Source organism: Candoia aspera, chromosome 5 (assembly GCF_035149785.1).
Source record: "Candoia aspera isolate rCanAsp1 chromosome 5, rCanAsp1.hap2, whole genome shotgun sequence".
Lineage (NCBI taxonomy): Eukaryota > Metazoa > Chordata > Lepidosauria > Squamata > Boidae > Candoia > Candoia aspera.
The window spans coordinates 34,000,805-34,022,929 of record NC_086157.1 but is presented as its reverse complement, the minus strand read 5'-3'; the positions used below and the strand labels follow the sequence as shown (position 1 = coordinate 34,022,929).

The window sequence follows — 22,125 nt, the reverse complement described above, 5'->3', positions numbered from 1 at the left end:
AAAATCATGATGTAGGTGGCAACCACCAGGCTTCTGTTTTTCAATTTGCTCTAGGATGAGCATCAAGAGGGTAAAGAAGCTAAAGTGAAACTGGTGTCTTGGGCAAAGGAAACAGGTTCTCTTCTAGGGATGGGTTGTTTTGCATTTCCATCCCACCTGAGATCAGAGGGTGGAAGGTCAGAAACAAATCTTTTCTGTCGTGGCCCCTCTCTGTGTAACAGTTCATTCCCACTCCAGCTGGTGAAGTTAAATTGGCCCATTGCCTGCTTGGTTTATGGAGGAAGTGAAAATTTTGTTCTGCTGGGCTTTTGATAAAGATGTTTGGGATTTGGGGTATGGATATGGTGATAGCTTTTTAAAAATGCCTCTTCAATTATAATTTCATTTTTTATGTATTGTTTTTATTGTGCTGTTTGTTCTTTGTCAACTGACCAGAGTCTTGGGATAGTGGTTCAGATACATGGTATAATCTATCTGTCTCCAATTGCCTTGAATTCTGGCCATGCCCACGGCTGCCCTGCAGAGCCAGTCATGATTGCATGGGCTTAGTGCGGCTTTCAGGGGAAAGTAGGTTCTCCATCCCTGAGCTGGGAAAGAGACTTAACATGTGCAATAACCTTACATCCAGGGAGGTGCAGCCTCATGTTTCTGTTCAGCTGCATTTTAATGCACTTACCAAAGAGTCTCATTTATTTATTGAAGTGTATTTCTCAGTAAAACATTAACTGAGTAGATTTGTAAAGGGATTACACAGTGAGTCACCTATTAGATGAACATCTGTTGTGATCAGGGTCTGTACAAATAAGGAAAGGCAGTGAACAGACATAATATAACGCTTTATCACAGCTACAGCAGCACAAGAAATAGAATTGGAAGATAAATTTGCATTATGTGCCAATATTTCAGGAAATAAGGGCAATTTGTTACCTCCATATGAACTGTGTCCCAGCTATTTTGTGATATACTTTGTAATTATGAAGTGCTTTGGTTTTGTACTGGTTTCTGAAAATTGGTTTTTAGAAATCCTTAGATGCTCTTTTTATGTAGATTTGTATTTTTAAAGAGAAGGACTCCACACAAGCTTTACCTTAATGGTTAACATTTATTAAAAGTCAGAATTCACAAAAATACAACAGACTTGGCTAGAAAGACATTTATTACTTTGCAAACTCTAAGGTGCAATGAAATTTCAAAACATCTCTTAGGAATCAAAAATGTATTTTGTGCAATGATCTTGCAATATCATGCAATAATGTGTTGTATATTTGCATCCACCTAAACTTGTGGATTTATTTGGAAACAAGCTCCATTGGCTTCAGAGGGAATAGTTCCAAATCGATGATGCAGAAAATCAATTTCTTTAATCTTTCCTTTTAAGGCATGGCACAAACATTGTATTACTGATCTGTACCTAAATTAGCCTACATATTATCATCTATACATTTGCAAACGGGGACATTTAAATATTGACTCTTCCTCCGTCAATACACTAAACTGGCAATTGTAAGTCTTTCGAAAGTCCTGATTTATCTATCTGCCAAAGAAAAAATTATACTGATAGTATCTGAATCACTCAAATTTTCTATTTGACTGTTATGGATTCATAAATGAGAAGTATTGTTTGACAATTGATATAAAAAATTACCTTCTCTCCATTATATCTACTTTACTTCAATACATTTCTACAATCTAAAAAAGAAAAAGAAAAAACTCCTTAGGTGTAATGCCTACACAAGTGTTCGGATATAGGTCTCCCTGTTAACTAGCCTCCATCATCCAGACCAAATGTCTTTGTTTCTGATCTACCAGATGAGCTCAGTAAGATCTCTCTGCACAGTCTGAAAACCTGATTTATCAGGGATTCATTCCAGTGATATTTTTACTTGCTTTCAAGTAAATATGAGTAAAAAATAAAGTCTTCAAATGAGCTCAACTCCTTGATGACTTCATGGACATGGACTTTTCTTGTCAGCAATGCTGTGGCCTTCTTTCAAGATTTTTTTTTTTTAATTTCTCAGTCAAACTATAGCCTTGGGATTTCCTGGTGGTTTCCTATCCAAATATTAAACCGGTCTGACCCTGTTTACCTTTTCAAGATCAGCCAATGTTGACTAGGTGCTACCACCTAACTTGGCAAACTTGAGTAGATGCTCTCCTCAAATCTGCTCTATAAAGGGAGGTTATGGTCTGAAGGATGGGCTCTAACATACAAGACCACCAATCATGGCTCTGTTTCCTTTGTATATATTAGTACTGTACATTGTGTTCAGGCCTAGCACCCAGAGAGCTGGTGTTAACCGATTAATATGTATTGCTGAGAAAAAAAACATTAACTTTCTGCACTTTTGGTCAAAACTCATGCACATCGTTATGTATATTAGACAATACATGTAAGTACAGCTTTTTCCCAAAATTGCTTTTCATCTTTTAGATGTCTTTCCCACACTCGGGACACAGGATGTCATCTCTTTCTGTGAGAAAGCCACGGCCCACCAGCGATAGGGAACACTTCTTGCAGTTGAAACAATCATTGTGCCATTGCCGTTCCTCAAAAGAAATATATTTGGTACCACCAAGCCCTGGAAAATGAGAAGAAAACATGAGGCACATCTGTGTGAAGCAGTTGAAACTGGATCTTGGGTTATGAAGCAACCTTCCCTGACCTAATGCCCTCTAGATGCCCAAACTTTTATTTTTAGAAGATTACAAACTGACTAAGGGTCCAGATAAATTTGAAACAAGATTTTGGAATTAATTGTAAAGAATCCTTCCATGGGAAAATACTTTTGTTTTGAATTAAAATAAGATTTAAAAAATTGGACGCTAGAGGGAATTAAATATTACAATTAAAGGAGAAGAACATCTAAACTCAACTTAAAATTACAGAATGAAGCAAAACATTTTAACATTGGACGTATTGAAGGATAGTTTGAACAATGGATCCAGAAGTTAAGAGTGTCTGCCACTATAGACAGACCGTGTCTAAAAGATGTTATGGAAGAGGAACACGTTCTACTGACAAGACTGAGGCTGAGTTGAATGTGGATCTACAAATGATTGCTGGTCATTGACCAAATAAATATTTACTTACTTACTACTCTACAAATGATAGGCTACAAGAATGACATGGAAAAAGATGTTACACTGGACATATAAAAGAAACTGGCTGATGTCTTAATAATCAAAAGGGATATACAAACAATAAACCAATAGAGTGACCTGGATAATTTTCCTATACTGGATTTACAAAAAAGTCTTAAAATTTGGAAGAACTTTGTGAGAAGGGACAAAGAAAAAATGAAAAGAAATCAAGTTCTACAACATTATTTGAAGGGACTAAAGATTAAGATCGTTAGAAATAAAGAAGAAATATAAAGTTGGTTTATTTGATCAAGGTTAAAGAAGATGTGTTGCTATTTCTGCTAACCCTTAATGGACTTTTGCTGATCAGGACTGAAATGTGAGGTTAGGATAACTCTGGGTAACATATAAACAAATCCTTAAACGAGATGGGATATGGGAAGAAGAGTTCATTTGTTGTATTTTAAGAGAAGGTGATAAGTTACTAAAATTCTTCATACTTGTGATGAAAGTGGGAAGTCACTTTATATATTTCTTTACTATATTCTTATTTTTTCTTTATTTTCTATTTCTGTTTTTATTTTTTCCCTTTCTTCCTTTCTTTTCTGTACCTTTTATTCTTTCTTTTTATTCTATGTTTCAGTTTGTATTAGTTTTTACTGTTGTAATTATAATCTTCAATAAAATTACTATAAAAAGCCCAGATGTGTTAGACTACGCTTCCATCATCTCCACCTGGGATCTCCAATGACTGTGCTACCTGAATGGACTGAAACAGTCCAGCACCATGGAGATAATCTCTTGGGGAAAGCTGTGAAATAATGATCTGGATGATCAGATTCGGCCCTTCGTTATCCAATCCTTACACAAGATAATTATATTAAAAACAAACGTTGGCTGCAGAGTTACCCTAACGAATCTGAGGCAGATAGGGAAAGTTTTACTCTTAACAGTATAAATGCCTTTGGCTTTTGTTGTGCTATTCATGCATCTTTGGACAATATCTCAGGCCTCAACCTGCTCTTCTCTGTGTCATGCTACTTCTAGAATGCAAAAATGGTCAGTTGTATCAGAAGGTAAGTTATTGCTTTGAGATGCTGCAGCTTGTTTGGGCATTCTAGCTACATCAGAGCTGGTTTAAGATGTTTATGGATGAGTTTCATATCCTTGTTCCATAACCTCAGATACATGCACGCACATGCCCTTTCTTTGGCAACAAGACTGGCAATGTGGGATTGATTGTATACAATGATACCTGTTCCCCAATACTACAGACACTGCTCAGGAGTATTTTCCCCAGCCCCCTCTCTGCCTCCTAGCTCCCCAAACAATCTCCAGAGAATACGGAGTTCTCAAAAAGAATTTTCAGGTTAACTGAAGATGCTCGGGATAGAAGCAATGGAAGTGGAGGCTAAATAAATTGACAAAGGAAATGGAAAGCTTTGGAATACAACAGAATACTAATGGGCTAATCTTCATAGGAAATGTCTGTGATGCCCTTTTTTGACAGTGACCAACCAGATGTGAGGAATCCATGGAGAAGGACATAAAACACCCATCTGTGTCCTCCAGGTGGACTGAATCATAGACAAAATATCCTTTGATTCCTCCCAGCCCACCCCTCCATGGCAGCAGTAAAAGCAGTGTTTGGTGGTTAGATCTAGCCATTATTTCAATTTCCTGCACTGCCCCAAACAGGCCTTATATATAAAATATTGTAAGCCTTAGACATCAGAACGAAACTGCTAGGACTCATGGTCCTTCCAGCTACCAAAGATGCCAAGTATTGATGGTGAATGATGGCATCTGAGTGATAACAAGAGCCGTACCCCATTATTGTTGGAAGTGGTTTCAGTGCCACTGACTTCAGCTCCTCACAATCTACTGACCATAAGGGGTAATGGGTGTAGAAATAGAACTGAGGGTTTATTCCATGTCCTCTCTGGCTACACTTTTTCAACAAAATTGCTAATTGCATGTGACTTCCTCATGCCTTACTCTTTGACTTTTCTCCTGGTAGGAAGTCGCTACCTAGGTGCTAGATTTTGCATTTGTCTATCATGTATTTCTTTAATAAAAATTCATTGGGTTATAAAATCTGCTTCACTCATCCTGAATGTGTCTTGCTCTTCGGAACACTCATAGGCAGATGGCAATGCTTTCCTTCCAACAATTACTGCAGTGTTTTCCAACCTTGGCCACTTTAAGATGCACAGAATTCTGGGAGTTGGAGTCCACACATCTTAAAGTGGCCAAGGTTGAAAAACACTGACTTACTGTTTTCTAGGATCTGGCACTCAGAGGCGAATAGAGGATATTAACGATGGACTGTGCAAATTCTTGGGACAAGTGCTATTGGTTTATTTGTCCATTTCCCTCTCATTTAGCTCTTTGGGGACCAATCTAAAACTTTATGCAGCAGATCTTTAAGTTAAACATTATCTCCACTTTTGTAAACCATCACCACCACTACCACCATACCACCCTTTCTGTCCTGTTCTTGGGTGCTATTATTTCGGCTTCACTGCTTCAAATTCCTGGGTTCACAGCGATGTCTTCTCAAACCCAATTGGTGGATGTGCCCAGAACTTTAAATTGCATTGATGGTGATAATGGCAATTTATATTGACTGGTAATAGAAATTTGTCCTATTTTCAAAGAAGGCAACAACAAAGTACCTACCACTTATTGGATTAGTGCATCCTGCACACTTCTTGGCATAGAGGCTGCAAAAGCAGTTCAGACAATAAGCAAACTCATCTCGGGAAGTGAAGCGTTGTCCAGATAGCTGTTTTTTGCATCCAGTACACACAAAGCACTCCTTGTGCCATGGCTGTTCTCGGTAAGTGATTCCTCCAGTCGTGATTGGCTGTTTATTTAAAATGGGGGGGGGAGAGAGGAGAGAAAGCTAAGAGTTCATTCTTTGTTTACGATGCGCCCTCCATTTTCTTTAACTTGCAAATGTTTTAGGAAGAAACAGCAAAGTAATCAAGAATAATAGCCCCTAAAAGTTATTAAGACACTGTCCAATGTCCAATTATTCCATAGTTTCCTACTCAAGGGAAATTTTCTAAAAAGAAAACAGATGAGAGAACAAGTGGGAAAATATGGGAAGGTTACAAGCACAAGAAGGTAACACCTTCCCTCTCCCCCAAAACACACACACACACATTTACATACATTACACTTTTCCATTTCCCCCCTAAGGCAATTCCTGTTCCCAAACCAAGTCCTTAGACCAGGGTTCTCCAAAGGGGTCAATATTGACCCCCAAGGGTCAGTGGGCCTATCTGTTGTTGTTATTTGTGGTACTATTAAAGTAGTGTTTTGTAAATTATTTTCATATAATTAATATTTGGGAATCAATGAACAATTTGAAACTTCATGAGGAGGTCAATGAACTGAAGAGTTTGGGGACCCCTGCCTTAGACAGACTGAACAATTCTAGTAGATGTCATGAGCAGTGAAAGAGAAAGATCAGAATCATCTCTGTATCCTCCACCCTCCTGTTATATAACAATAGGATGAAATAATTTTCTGAACTTTATCCTAGAATAGAAATATCTGTGGATTTTATATCACGATGGACATCAACAAGATCATGGTCAAAGAATCCTATAAACTTTTTGCCATTGAAACTCTGGTCAGTTTTCTCTGTAGATCAGATTGTAATAGTGTCCTATTTTATTTATTTATGTATATTTCATATTTCGTCACCGCTCCTCTCACTAAGAGCAACTCTAGGTGGTTTACAATAAAATTAAAATAACTACAGATTAAAATACAATAAAAGCAAAATTCTTCATAAAAAATTAAGTATAGATATAAAATATAAAATCCAAGATGGATTCCAAAGACCTTAATTTAAATACATATAATTCCCTGGGGCTTCTTCAAGGCGCTAACCACCCCCACGATTGATTAGCCCCATCCTGCCCCAAGCGGGATATATGTCCTATATGTCCTACATTATAATGTAGATAATGGGTAGATAATAAGTTGGAAAGGCTCTTGTTTGAGGTCCTGGGCTGCCTCAATAACTATGCATTTTGATAATCATCCTAAGACCTGATTTCAAGTACCAGATTCGACTTCATCTTTATCAGCTGACTCAGACTGAGGACCTTTCCCCGCTATCAAGTTATACTGTTCTCTACCCATTCTTGAGTCACCATAAAAACTCTTCTGGCAAGAAATCTGCAGTCCTCATTACTGATCCCTATCCTACTTCCACTGCCTTTCATTCCCAGTCACTTAACTTCCCCTCACAGTAACAAGGTGTGACGAAACTTGACAGATTTTACACACCCTGAGGCCAACCTTGAACGGCATAGAAATGAGAAAATCCTGCTTGAACCGTGATGCAGCCCAGGACAACTAAAGGCTCAGAGGCTGAAGGCAAGATGAAGACAACATAATGGAGACATGATAGAAAAAGGATATTGCCAGAGCATGTGTGCATTATGGTTAGATGCAAGTGGGGACACAGTTTAAGCAGCAGCAGCAGCAGGGTGACCAATGCACTAAGCAAGTCTTAATCTGATTCAAATGCTCACCACAGAATCCAGAAAATTAAGGCCCAAATGCTTAAAGAATGGATAAGAAGCCTCAAGAAAGAGACAGAACCCCTATAGATGATGGTGATTCTTTCTCACAGTTCTCTATACCAGTGTTCGCAACCTTCGCAACTTTAAGATGTGTGAACTTCAACTCCCAGAATTGCCCAACCAGCCACGCTCTATGCTGTGGTTGTAAAGAATAGCAGAGAGGGTGCAACAAAGGCAAGCTATTCTTCCTGTTCCTTCCTCTGGTCTGCCTGCCCTTCCACAATTACATCATTGATTATTTTGGATCAATCTGTCTTTCGGTATCAGCTCCAACAAAACAAAGGGCAAGATAAGGTAGGATAGCAGCCTGGAAACATTTGCTTGGAGAAAGAGGAAAAACAGAAGAGGAAATATGTTATTTCACAGCATAATATTTCACAGCATAATAAACCCTACCTTCTTGCACTGTACACACTGCATAGCAAACTGCTTCTCATAGCAGGGCACACAAAAATTCTGATTGTCCTTGGGAATGAAACTCTTTGTTCCAATGGGCTGTTGGCACCGATGGCAGATAAAACAGGTCTCATGCCAGCTGCTTCCCTTATATCCCATTTTCCGTGTCCCTATGAGAAGAATAAATTCAGGACCAGCTTTTAAGTTGCTTTGGCACAAAAGAAGTGGAGATTCCATGTTTTATTTCCACCTATTCCATTTTCCAGTTAATATATGGGAAGAAACTGGGCAGGTTACCAAAACTTAGGTTAGCAGTCAGGATTAATGAAATTACAACCTATAATCTCTACTTTTCTCAGATCTTGAATACTAAAAATAAGCCCAAATTTGATGCCTTTCAGACGCCACCATGGGCATTGCTAACACAGGAGATTCAGAGAACTCTTTTCTGCCACTTAGTGGCCATGTGCAGTCTGGATATGGCAACCTTGGGCATTGTAGATTAACATTTCTGAGGGACCCCAAAGAGAGTCACTTATTGAGTGAGTTCACACAATGGAGCTGTGGCATCATCATCATCATCATCATCATCATCATGTAACCTTCCAATAACAGGAGGGGCCATTGGGCTAAAATAAGTAATCTCTGGGGCTATATGGTTAATTGCCAAAGACACACACACGAGGGGGAAAACTAAAGTTAACTTGATCTGAAGACTACCAAGGCATTGTTACAATCAATACAGCCTATGAAGTTCTCAACTAACTTGGGAACACAACCAACTTTAATTTGAATTAATATGGTCCATTTGACCAACTGAAGCTATATCTGCTATTTCCTTATAAAAAGACATTTTGGTGGTTTCTTTGTACACTTTGCTGAAATCCTTTTTTTTAGAAATCTTGCATCTATAGAGAGTACAGTTTAATTTAAACTCAGAATCAAATCTGTTTGATCTCAGTAAGTACACACAATCCAGAATGTTTACCCTTATGTGTAAGGTTGGGGCCAAGGGTAAAAGGTCTGCATCACCTGTGTTATAGTAATGGATTTTTACCATCTGCTCTGAATAGAGTGGCATTAATTATCCTTACACTTTTCTCCTTTGTAATCAAAGCCTTTAATTTCAGTATCATGGCTCATAAAGCATAAAAATTCATTTAAGGATAAATGACAGGAGAGGCCATTCAAAAAGGTTTTTTTCTTACCAGGGGAGTGGTGAGTGGTAAATAACACACTGACTTCCTAAAAGCATTTGTTTCTCCTACTGTACTTCAGTCCTACCCCCTGAGTTTTCCAGTATCAACACTTCCATTTCTAAGCTCTTTCATTTTGTTCAGGGATGAAAATCAAAGCAGATTGAATTCAGCTTTGAATCAATAATTCAGATAAATCAAAAATAAACAAATCAGATAAATAGTATGCTTCTTGATAGCCTTCTATAATTAAAAGAATGGAAAACAGTACAATGTGAATAAAAACAGAAGTTGAATGTAGCATGTGGGGGGGGGGCAGAGAGAAGGAATTTTGGTTCTTTATGAGGCCAAATCTTTCAGTGACCTTTACTTCTTAATATGGCACTGTAAATGTTTGCTGTTTAAAAAATAGATATCAAAGAAATTTTCCATTTTTTAAAAAAGTATAAATATACAGTACCTTATTTAAAAAGATGCTACATCTGTTTTGTTGAAACTGCAAAGGAATTCTTAAGAGATTCCTTCCTTCCTTCCTTCCTTCCTTCCTTCCTTCCTTCCTTCCTTCCTTCCTTCCTTCCTTCCTTCCTTCCTTCCTTCTTTCCTTCCTTCCTTCCTTCCTTCCTTCCTATTGTTCAAAATATTTATCATGCATCCTTTCAGAGATATTTTCAGGGAGTGTACAGCATCACAAACCCTTTTAATCTCAATGACTTCATTGAAATCCAATAGTAGAGTACACAGATAAACTATTGGAGTAACAGTGCCAAGGTAAGAGCCTAGATGGCCATACATTTGGCCATACTTTATTTCTGGGACAAGGGTATTCCCAGGACCTTCTTTGATGAAGGGCCACCACAGAGGCAGCTCTAAATGAAAGATGGCTATTAAAATCTTCATGTTCTGATATTGTTTTATTTTGGATTTTTATTCTTTTTTGAGGGGGAGGAGCTGATCTTTACTGGATAAAGATCATTTCAAATAGTATGCAAAAGGGGTCTAAGAAACACCTATTTAGAAAGCCACTAGAAAACCCATGACCTGTTGGGTCATCCTTTCAGAGATATTTCTTACCTAAACAGAGAAACAGAATGACCAAGGGTGGGCATAAAAGCATTGACTTTGCTTGTGGGAAGCTGGCAGGGAGCACTGGAAATCACTCCTCCTCCTCCTTGGCTGTCTGCAGAACTGTCTGCCACTTTGCTGGGGTGAGGAGGAACAAAGGGAGCCATGGACTGAAAGGAAAACTGCGCCCCTGCTCCCCATCACAGTGTGTCCCCAAGGGCCCCCTCCCTCCAGGGAGGAAGAGGATTAACCCATCAGCCACCGGTGCCCCCCAGCCAGCTCTACCTAACCAGCAGGCATCTGAGTCACTCCCTCATCCTTCCCTCGCTGCCAACTGCTAAGAGATTTCAAATTTCAGCCTCAGTTACAACACAGCCAATCACTGCTCACCTGTCAGCCCTTGTCCCAGATGCTTGGGTGCAGGGACCAGAGGGAGGTGGGAGAGAGGGCAGGGACACACCCCTCCCATCTTCCCTTGCACAATGCAGCCTACGGTTTTCTGGGAAGTGTAGTTGGAAGGCACGGTGGCACTGAAGCAGCCACAACTTTGCCAAATTTCAATTCCACAGAGTAATCGGTCCTGGATTTTGGACACATCCTATAGGTTAGCCCATTTGAGGTACATTGATTCAAAAACTGTCGCCCTATGATGCACTGTTTCACCCAATTGAAGGTTACAAACAGACATGAGAGTTTTAGTAGTATATAGATAAACATGTAAAAATAGTTCCATTCTCTGTAATTAAGCCTTTTTAGTAATAGCAATATGGCAATATTGTTTTATAAGAAAGACTTAAGGAAGACTGAAAGAAGGGAAACATAGAGCTAGGCTGACCAATTTTTTAAAAGGAAGAAAACTGTAACTCCCTAAAAATAAATAGAACCTATATGTGTTGTGACCCTGCCATCTCTGCATCATCACCCCAAGACTGTGGTCCTTGGCCTTTCAAAGGACATTCAGTGCATCCCCCACCCATTCCAGCTTGACTGCCTTACATGAAAGACATCCTGTCCTGGCTGAACCCATGAGTTCTGTTGGACCATTTGAAGGCAAATAAAAGACCTGGAAAAGTGTCTTGCAGAAGAACCTCCCTCTGGTTTTAGAAGGCATTGCATGAAAGCTCCTTTGTGTCCCCAAAGCAGACAAGGTCTAACCTGGCATGATGGTCTTTTTGCATTCACTGCACTTGGAGGAGTATTCATTGGAGTAACATTCAGTACAAAGAAGGTGCTCTTCCTTTGCAGCAAACGGTTTGTCCACCAGTGAGTTCTTGCACTGGAAGCAGTGAAAACAGTTTTCATGCCAATGACGATCCTTGTAGGACAGGTCCTGCAGAAATCCCAGATCACATAAGCACATGTTAAAAAATACCCTATATATAACCTTGGGAAAAATTGACAACAGCATTGTACATAAGGACTGGTAACTAATGGAAAACACATGACCAGGGGTAATATTCAGATCCATCTAAATTTAACCTCCAGTTTGCCAGCTAGCTAGCATCCATCTTAAGCTATTGCTTTGAATAAACTGGCTTTGCTATCCTTTAAATAAATGCAACCTGTATGAATGGCCAAACCCTTTGTCGTCTTCTTTCCATCAAAAAAGAAGTAAAAACTATGCAGACATTTTTACATGTTTTATCCTTGGGCGCCATGGGTTGTATGCTGTGGTTCGTGTTTCAGTCTTTGTATGCTATCCTAAAATATTGTACCTGTCAAAAAAAAAAGGGCATAGGTGGGCATTCAAAAACATTTTGCTTAAGTAACTGTCATCTGTTACTTAAGTGAAATATTTCTGAATGCACCCCAGTGCATCTCACTGGAGCAGAGAAGACAGGGGACTCACGTGTCTGCTGCCAAGTCTATTCACTCTTGCTTGTCTACTTCAAGACCTTCCTTGCTCTCCCTGTTAGGGTTCTTCCCCTGAAACCCACATCTGGACTGCATAAGCCTTTGCACTGAAGATGTATTTACAGAGGAGACTTTCCTTTCAAACAAAAGACTGCACTCTGTACAATCTTGAGCAATCTGGGCAAATTGGCCAATTTATAGGTAACAATTTATCAGCATCATTCCTAATAATAAAAAGCATATCAAAGTAGGGGACCCCCACCCCCTTATGCATTCATTTGAAAAAGTGTGGCATGCAGCATATCCTCCTCTTTTGTTTTTCCACTTTGCGAACACCCAATAGGTGTTAGAAATTCTTTGGATGTACTATAACTAAAAACAGAAATGTTGCCTGGATTAGGAAGAAATTGTTACCGTATGCTTTGACATTTCCTGTAAAGCCAATTTCCAGTATTAGAAGAGTCCTACTTTACAAGGAGGTGTTGCACTTTACTAATAATCATTACATAGAAGTGGGCTGCTGGAAAGGGCCAAAACTCTTTTTTTCTTTTTTTCTTCACATGGAATTTTATTTCAAACTCAATCTCACATGCCTTCTTGTGTGCATCAGCTTTTTATTTTCCTGCTAAGCTGAGTGGAAAACAAACCATAAAATACAACAGCTGCTGAGCGTTGCAGAGCTATGCATATATAAATCTCTGCTTTCCTGGGACTAGATAGATGATGATAGATAGATGATGATAGATAGATAGATAGATAGATAGATAGATAGATAGATAGATAGATAGATAGATAGATAGATATAAATCCCTCAAGGTCTACAGTAATTTATCATTTAATGCAAGAATGGGATTTTAAAATTGCAATTAAGGGATTATTAAAAAAGAGATGATAATGAGAAATTCATATGACAAGTTTGTCTGCTGCACACAAGTATATATGTACCATGCATTCAAATCATGAATCATCAAGAGAAGCCACATACTTAGCACTTTTCAATTACTTTGGAAAATACTATCTACTGCAGTGTTTCTCAACCTTGGGAATTCTGGGAGTTGAAGTCCACACAGCTTAAAGTTGCCAAGGTTCAGAAACACTGATGTACTGTATATGATTTTCTAGGAGTCACTGGATGGGTAAAATCATATAGCCAATAATATAGCACACCTCCGTTTGGTCATTCTCTCCCATTGTGGTTAAGCAGACATCAGGCTTCTACGTCAGTGCGTAAACAAGCAGGGGTAATTACGCTACTTTCTACCTATATTCCCCCATCATTAACAAACACTTTCTTAATTGTTCACCCAGAGAGGAAGGGGCCCACCATCTTCCCTGACTCACTTTATCTGGCCTTGCAGAAGGGCCTGTTGGAAAGATCAGGTAGTACTAAGCCTTCCCAAATCCATCTGTCTGAGTTGAAATGTTCAGCTAATTCCTGCCTTGCTCTGAGACATCTTGAAGGCAGGCCAAGCAAAGGGATTCAGGAATGTCAACACACACAAAGTACACAAGGGATTTTTTAAAATCCTACTCAAAAAGAATTCTGGGAAGAAACAGGGTTTGTCAGCTTCAGGAATTTTTGCATATTTGCCTCTTTTTTTTTTGCTTTTTGTGTTTGCTTCTGCTTGCTGCTTCCCAGAAGTCCATGGTACATTTATCTAATATAGCTCTGCTTTCAGTGCCAGCTCAGAGCATCTGCAGGTTTTTTTAAAAAAATACTGGATTTTTAGAAAATGTACTTTTAAAAAGAAAAAAAATTGAAGTCAATTGACAAAAAACTGGGGATATCTTTATTTTTACCTTGAAGTAGCCACTGAGGTAAAATTTTGAAATTTTTTCTGTGTGTTTTCTCTCCATAGTTAAGTCTGTGTGATGAGCATCTATATTTTTCACCACTGGAAGCTTAGCAGCCTTGAGAGTGATTTGGATCAGGGCAAATGGCGAAAGAAGAGGAAAATAAAACTTACGTTCTCAATGCAAGGGCTCCAATAATAAACAGAGTACCGCCATACACCTCTTGAGCTAACAATAATCGTGTTTTCCCCCTTTCCTCCACATTTTAGTTTGGAGCTTGCTTTCAGTCTAGTCAGGGTGGGGATTAAGCAGTGAGCAAGCTCTGAGAGAACACCCCCCCCCCCTTGAAGGAAGAGTTTCTAGATGGCCTCTGCACAGCTGGATTTCCATGAAGCTATTCAGAGCTGGCTGTTTCAGCAAACTTTGGGAGTCTGCAGGATGGCATGAAGCCTTCTTGTGGTTGTTGGCTAAGTGATATTTCTGATGATAAGATTTCTTTTCTTTTCTTTCCAGGATTGTTAGCATTGCTTTGTTATTGCAGTTATGAGGATTGGGTTGTTTTAATTTTGTTTCAGAATGAGGTATGTAAGCTGCTCAGTTAGTGGTTGATCAGAGCAGCAGATAAGCCAATGAAATGAAATGCTTGTGAAGAAGTAGGAGAAAACTATTAATAGATGGGGAACACTGAATGTTTTTTTAAAAAATAGAAAGAACATCCTAGCCCCAGGTCCCTTACAACTTCCTCCAACTAGGTGCCTTTCCTTGGTTTTGTTGGAATTATCAGGGGTCAACTCAGCATTGTCTCACAAGCATAGTAAGGGGGTTTCTCTGGTAGACGTGTCTCTATTGTGCTTGTGGGATGTCATGTGGGTCACCTGATTTCCTTTTCCTCCTCCTCCTTGGGCTTGGGGATTAACAATCTCCATTACCCTTCTGGCACACATGCAAGCAGGAGGTGCTGCAGGAATGCAGTCCTCCCCCTACCATCTCACCTGCACACAGACTTTCTATTCCACATAGAAAGTGTCTACAAAGAACCAATGATGATTAAGTGCTTTGTGCTATGAACCTAACTGTATCCAGATCTACTGAATAAAAGTAAACTGTCTCTATTTTTCTTCATCTAACTACTGTGTGAAGACTGAATTTATTTCTGAATGCAATTAAGCTTAATGTGCAAGTTCTCTTTTGGTTCATGTTTCTACTCTGCAAGATTGCTGTTAGCTGCTTGGAGTTCTTTTATTAACGTTTGAAACCTCCATCAGGTTTTAGACTACATAATTCCCAGTGCCAACATCCCTCATGAGGAAACCACAAGCTGATCTTTCCCACTTCCTCCCTAGCATGGAGCAACCTTTCTCCCTGCCATGTTACTTTCTTGCTAAAGGACCCATAGGAAAAGGGACTATGAAAATGTCACCTAGCTTTGGAAAATCTTTGGCTCCATTGCAGAGACTCAGATACTGTGTGGCATCCAAAAGTGGCCTGGATCCCTCCATCCCTGCTAGTCATAGAAATAGACCCCCTCAGTTTCAGACCTCCTTTCCTTCTAATCACACTAAGCCTGAATAGGAAGACAGGCTTGAAAACTGAATCTATACCCTGTGGCCGTCACAGGCAACCGGTGTCATGTTCAGTCCATCGCAGTGTGTCAGGGAGCCACAGTACGGCTGACACACTCATGCAACTTGTGAAGTCACTGAGGACCCAGCTTAAACAAAGTACCTGAGGAATTTAAAACTGTGTGGCCAAAAACAAACAAAAGGCCACATATTAAACAGGACCTGGCTGGTGAGTCCAAGAAGGTGCAGTAACCTAATCCATGCTCACATGGCATGGAGCACTAGCCTTGCACTGCACTTTGGAACAACCAAGTAGCTCACAACCATTTCTTTCTTTCTAGTTCCAATGAAAGTTTGTGTAGTCGTTTCTGGTTTTCTGATGCTATCCTATTACCTTATGCTCCATGTTAAATTATTATTATATTTTTGCAATGTAGATTTTCAATTATATAATTTTAAAAATGTTATAAAAAGGAGGGAAGGAAAGAAGGCAGGCCCATTTGTTATTTGTTTACTTCCCATTACCTGTTAAAGGCTGAACAGGGACAAATAAGTCTTTGTTCCTTTTATTAAAGGGTTCTGTTCATTCCTTTTGTCCCATCAGACAAGTTAATTCCTTCTGCCTTTAAGTTGGGGAATCATTCAAGTGCCCAGGACAGGACAGGGACAGTAGTTGACGGTGGCTCCCTCAAATCCAGCAGCACCCCTGGCCCTTCTTGATTTTCACAGTATTTGCTTTAATATATGGAAAGAAAGAGGCAGAATATACAAAAGGGGGGAAACAATGTCAAACAGGAAGACTGCTTATCTCCAGATAGGAGAAAAATAACATGGACCAGTTGTTGTAAGGAAATCGTGCTTTGGCTGTTTTGAAAGGTCCCAGTTAATCTGAGCCATTCACAGGAGAGGCGTTTCTTCCTTGTGATCCTTGATTTGGGCAGGATCCTTGGGCAATCTTTTGGAGAGACTCTGTGGTGAGTAAGAAAGCTTAGGCCAGGGAAGGGCAGGGCTGCCTACCTTACAATCACAGCCGATTGGCGTCTTACATTCTTCGCAGGTGTTGGAGTACAAGCTCTCGTAGCACTTGATACAGTAGGGGCTGTCCTCCCTCAAAATGTATTTCTTGCCAAACAGCGTCTCCTTACAATAATGGCAGTCAAAGCGTTCAGTCATTTTGGTATCAGGGATTTGGTCAGGCTGTCAACAAAAAGATGAGAGGTGTTAAATCCAAAATGATGTTATTAGAAACATCAGCGGGGCAGGGAGGAGGAGGAGATGATTGGTTTATTTATCTTCCATGATTTCTTCTAGGAGCCTCAGGATGACATATGAGAGGACCCTACAAGACAGTCACTCATGCCCTGGTCACCTCATGGCTTGACTACTGCAACATGCTCTACATGGGGCTGCCTTTGAAGACCACCCAAAAGCTTCAACTGGTCCAGAATGCAGCAGCATGGGCACTGTGAGCATGTCTCGGTATGCCCATGTAACACCTCTGCTTCGCAAGCTGCACTGGTTGCCAGTGTGCTTCCAGGTGCAATTTAAGGTGCTGGTCACTACCTATAAAGTGCTACATGGTGTAGGGCTTGGTTTCTTGAGGGACTGCTTGTCTCCCATAGTATATGCCTGGCTGGTTTGATCTGGCAGGATTGGCATGTTCTGGGTTCCTTCAGTTAAACAATGCCATCTATCAGGACCTCAGAAGTGTGCCTACTCTGTAGCAGTGCCTGCTCTCTGGAAGTAGGTCCCGCCTCCCCAATTCAAATGGTCCCCACCCTACTGGTATTTCAAAGGGCCCTGAAGATGTGGCTCTTCACCCAGGCCTTTAGTGAGGATGATTAACACCCCTTTTCTTCCTTTTCTTTGTTCCATTCTGGGTTTATTTTCTATGCCATCTTTGCTTCTTGTGTTGTGTTGTTTTTTGTGTTGTTTCTTTGTTTTTAAATGTTTGTAACAATTTATAAACTTCCCAGAGTCACTGGAGTCTCGAAGCATATAAATTTAATAAATTATTACTATTATTGTTATCCTCTGACAGGAGCAGAAGATGAAGCTGTGAGTTGACAGCTTGCCCAACAGCTAACTCCAGGTGTGAGGGAGTGAAGGTAGCTGCAGCCAGGCAGAAACACTTCTCAACCCGTTTCCCTCATACATTCATTCATTAACCCACAATGTTACTCAGAAATGTCCAAACCAGCGTTCCAGCTGCCTGTGATAATTAAGCCACACCCTAGCATTGTCAAGGATGCGCTGACGTCCAAAAGCCACCTCACCCCACCCAGGCCCTTAGATTACAAAAACAAATGCTAAGACAGAGTAGGAAGGGGTGTGTGTAGGAGGCAAGGCGATAAGCAAAGGGCATACAAATGGGGAAGCAGAGGCAATGTCTGAAGATTGGCAGCTATTACAAGCAGGCAAGAGGACTATCGTTCAACTTCCAGGACCACAAGTTGGTGAGCAGCATATCCTGGTGGGAGTCCTGCCTGGAGCTTTGCCGGTTGCTCAGTAGCAACTTGAAAAGGAACAACCTCACAGAGGCAGCAACTCATCCCAACTAGTGAAGGACTTTCGGAAAAAAGGCAAAGGTTGTATGCTACGTTATAGACTTTAGTTTGAACTGAGTATTAAAAGACTGAGTATAAAGGACTGAGTATTGAAGATGTATTTATGTGACAACAGCAACTTGCAAGTCCTTGGGTGGAGCTGACCCAGCGTAAAAGCCTGTTGCTGGGGAAGGTGTGCTGCAATTAAGCACTTAGTACAGATTTGCTACGCTGTGGTGTGTTCAGTCCTTGGAAAACAAAGAACCCTCACACCAGGGCAGGATCTTCACCAGAGCTCTTTTTATGTGAGACATACTAGAAGGATGATAGTTTTCCAAAATATAATAGCCTATCAGTACACAGATGGCAAACTGTATAATGCAATATCCTCTCTGCTTTGAATATGAGCACAAGGCAGATATCTCCTATAGGGGAAATAGGAAGGACTGGAAAAGCCATATATTTTAATCTTTCACAGGGAGAATAGTTTCAGGTACAAAGGTTAAATGGCATCATTTACATGCTCAGTCTCTGCTGTAAATGTCTCCTAGCTTTGGAAACTCTGCATCTGCCATGTAAAACTAACCTTGGTGTTTAAGCAATAGTGTTAGATTTTTCTCCCAGTACAGACATAGCCCAGCACAGGCAGTGTTTATAGATCTACCTCTTGTTTTGATCATGCCTGACAACCAGGCAGACCTTTGAAGTCTCCACATGTTTATTAGCATTCTCTGTGGATCTCTGAACAGTCACCAGCATAATAAGGGAACCTGTACTGCAACTCCTGTTGATTTTCACTGCAGAATGATTTTCTAAAGCAAAATGTTCTGTATTCACTGTTCTGCATTCATCTGAAAGAATGTTTGGAATGTTTCCTTGCTGGCTTGAAAAACTGCATGCAGGAGATCGTCATTCAATCCCATTGTCCAACTGCAGATGATGGGAAATGGCCATTTTCTTTCTATGAATCTGGATTGCTCCTGTCAATCAAGGGTTCAAAGTACATTGCTGGGGCTTCTGATGTCCCTATGCCTGTCATGAAGAAAGATGTTGCTCAAAGCAAGCCACTTCAATGGAACAACTTTCTTGGTCATTCTTGAAATTTTTCTTCTACCATGGATAACATTTGCAAGGTTGAAATTGCCCAAGATGTGTGGGAAGCTTGTTCACATGCATAAAGTAACCATGAGAATACTCACTCAGGGTTTCTTTAAAAAAAAGAAGAAGAAAAGCCTTGTGCATAAGGCATTAACATGCAAGGGGGATGTCAAACCCTCATTTTCTTTCCTACCAAACATATTCAAAGAGGTTTTATAACATATAAAACATTGAGACATATATATTTTTTCCATCTGTAGTCTGAAATAAAGGCACCCAAGATGTTCTGCAACGTATGCAATTTACAGATAAATGAAAAGATCCTGATTTTGTAATTAACACTGCCCCGCCCCATTGCACTAATAGATGGTAAGGAAAATTAATACATCAAGTATAAACTGGCATTATAGTAAAATATTAATTTGTCCACTCTATAATATTCTGTTCCAACAATAATTTTTTTAAGTGATACACATGAAAAATATAGACATTCCATTACACATTCTATTAACTAGTTCTGAAGTAAGAGGAGGTATTAAACAGCTTATGTGAGCCCATATTTTCTTCTGTATTATGAAGGAGATTATTTATAGTTATCACTACATGGTCAATACACCAGGTTATATTTCAAGTAAGCAGAATACAGTTGCATTGAAATGCTTCAGGATGATTATGTTACACCCTACCACTTTTTCCCAAGGCCTGCCATATCTATGTCCTCCTTTAAATCAAGCACTTAGCTTTACAAACATAAGAATATAAGCAGTGCCTTTGGTGGAGAAAATAAATCTAACAAACAAAATGGAGACTGCTCCCTTTTCTTCCTTTGTCTTCTGGATATGACCAGGGTCAAACCCAGTTCATCTCTTTGCCTAATCCCCATCAGACTGAAATTGACCCTCCCAGACACAGCCCCCTGCAAGCCCCTGTAGACCAAGGAAGAGAAACCTCCTCACCTGCTCACAGCCTAGCCCAAGGGCAGCCCTTGCAAGGGAATTGCAACATAGAGAAACCCCAACTTTCCATCCTTGATCAACTGATGACCTCAACATTCCTTCACAATGGACTTCCCCAGCTCCTGAAAAGCCCATTTGTCAGGGTTAAGGCGAAGAAACAACACTGAGCCAGGAATGAAGCTCTAGTCTTTATAGTTCCTACTATACAAACAGAATCTTGCCAAACTGAGCAAAACTAGCAGGCTCTAAGGGAAAAACTCCAGAAACTCTAAGGTGTGTCCTGTCTGACCTTCTTGGCTGGGTGCCCAAGGTCTTCTACACTGTGAGTGCATTTTTCCCCTTGGAAGGTGCCCCTCCTTCCTCACCTGCGATCTCCGTACACCATTTTGCCTAACAATAGCACTCACCCCAAGTAGCTGACCAGGACCTGCCCAACTTTCCCAAACTGGCAAATCAGATCCCTAGGATTTCCTACCTTGTAGTCCTTAACTCCTTTCAAAATCTTCGCTTTTCCATTGTTCAGGGTCCCTCTTTCTTGTAAAGCAGACACACAACCATAGCATTAAACATGGTTCTTCTCCTCAATGTTGTGCACCTTCTTCAGACTGAATCCATGGCAATGCCCTGCTGGATCAGACACCTGGCCCATCTAGCCAGCAATCAGTTCTCACAGTAGCCAACCAACTGCACAGGGAAGTCCATTAGTCTCCCCACAGATGGACTTTAGGGACAATCATACTGCCATCAAAGCCAACAGCCACTGATCCCCAGGACTTCCATGAATTGGTTCAACCCTTTTTTGAAGCCAGCCAAGTTGGTAGCCAGTACCACATCTCAAGGTAGTGAATTCCAAAGTTCAATTACTTTGTGTAAAAAAGACTTCCTTTTGTCTGTCCTGATTCTTCCATTCTTCAATTTCATTAGGTGACCTCTGGTCCTAGAATTTTGGGAAGGGGGAAATAACTTTACCTTGTCCACTTTATCTACACCGTGCATAATTTTGTACACCTCAATCATGTCCTCTCTCATTTGCCTCTTTTCTAGACTAAAAAGCCCCAAATGTTACTCCTTTGCAGAATTGGTACAAGTGACAGTAGCAGGTACCAAAATAATTCAGTGCTGGAAATATTTAGTGGTATTGTCCTGCTAACTCAAATTCTCAGGATGGTTTTAAACTGAAGAATCAAACTAGGGAGACTATGGAAAAGGAGGAAATGTTGTCATGGGTGACTTTAAGATGCCTCACATAGACTGAATAAAAGCACATTCTGGTCATGACAAAGAAATTATATATCTAGATAATCTAACAGACTGTACTTTGAAATAATTTGTCATGAAATCAAACAAAGAAGGAGTGACTCTGGATTTAATCCTCTGTGGTATACAAGGATAGTGAAAGATGTAAGCATTGTTGGACCTTTGTTGTTTATTCATTTAGTCGCTTCCGACTCTTCGTGACTTCATGGACCAGCCCATGCCAGAGCTTCCTGTCGGTCGTCAACACTCCCAGCTCCCCCAGGGACGAGTCTGTCACCTCTAGAATATCATCCATCCACTTTGCCCTTGGTCGGCCCCTCTTCCTTTTGCCCTCCACTCTGCCTAGCATCAGCACCTTCTCCAGGGTGTCCTGTCTTCTCATTATGTGGCCAAAGTATTTCAGTTTTGCCTTTAATATCATTCCCTCAAGTGAGCAGTCTGGCTTTATTTCCTGGAGGATGGACTGGTTTGATCTTCTTGCCATCCAAGGCACTCAGAATTTTCCTCCAACACCACGGTTCCAAAGCATCAGTCTAACGTACCTTGTCAATATTTACCTGTTAATGTTTCCATATGATTTGCATCTATCTTCCTTCTCTCAGCCTTCCTTATGGTCCAGCTCTCAGAGCCATATGTTACTACGGGAAACACCATTGCTTTAACTATGCGGACCTTTGTTGTCAGTGTGATGTCTCTGCTCTTAACTATTTTATCGA

General features: G+C 40.3%; 1 protein-coding gene across 2 annotated transcripts in view; it reads right to left on the bottom strand.

Moving 5' to 3' along the window:
- Window positions 1–1,082: 1,082 nt before the first annotated feature.
- Window positions 1,083–22,125, bottom strand: part of FHL2 (four and a half LIM domains 2) — a 32,053-nt gene continuing 11,010 nt past the window's right edge. For both annotated transcript variants that reach the window (XM_063304927.1, XM_063304928.1), the window contains 5 exons: window positions 16,570–16,749; window positions 11,498–11,672; window positions 8,085–8,254; window positions 5,764–5,950; window positions 1,083–2,579 (listed from right to left, as the gene is read on the bottom strand). In XM_063304927.1, the coding sequence (XP_063160997.1) occupies window positions 2,428–2,579; window positions 5,764–5,950; window positions 8,085–8,254; window positions 11,498–11,672; window positions 16,570–16,725 (840 nt within the window). In that variant the 5' untranslated portion in view covers window positions 16,726–16,749 and the 3' untranslated portion in view covers window positions 1,083–2,427. The remainder of the gene's footprint in view (window positions 2,580–5,763; window positions 5,951–8,084; window positions 8,255–11,497; window positions 11,673–16,569; window positions 16,750–22,125) is intronic.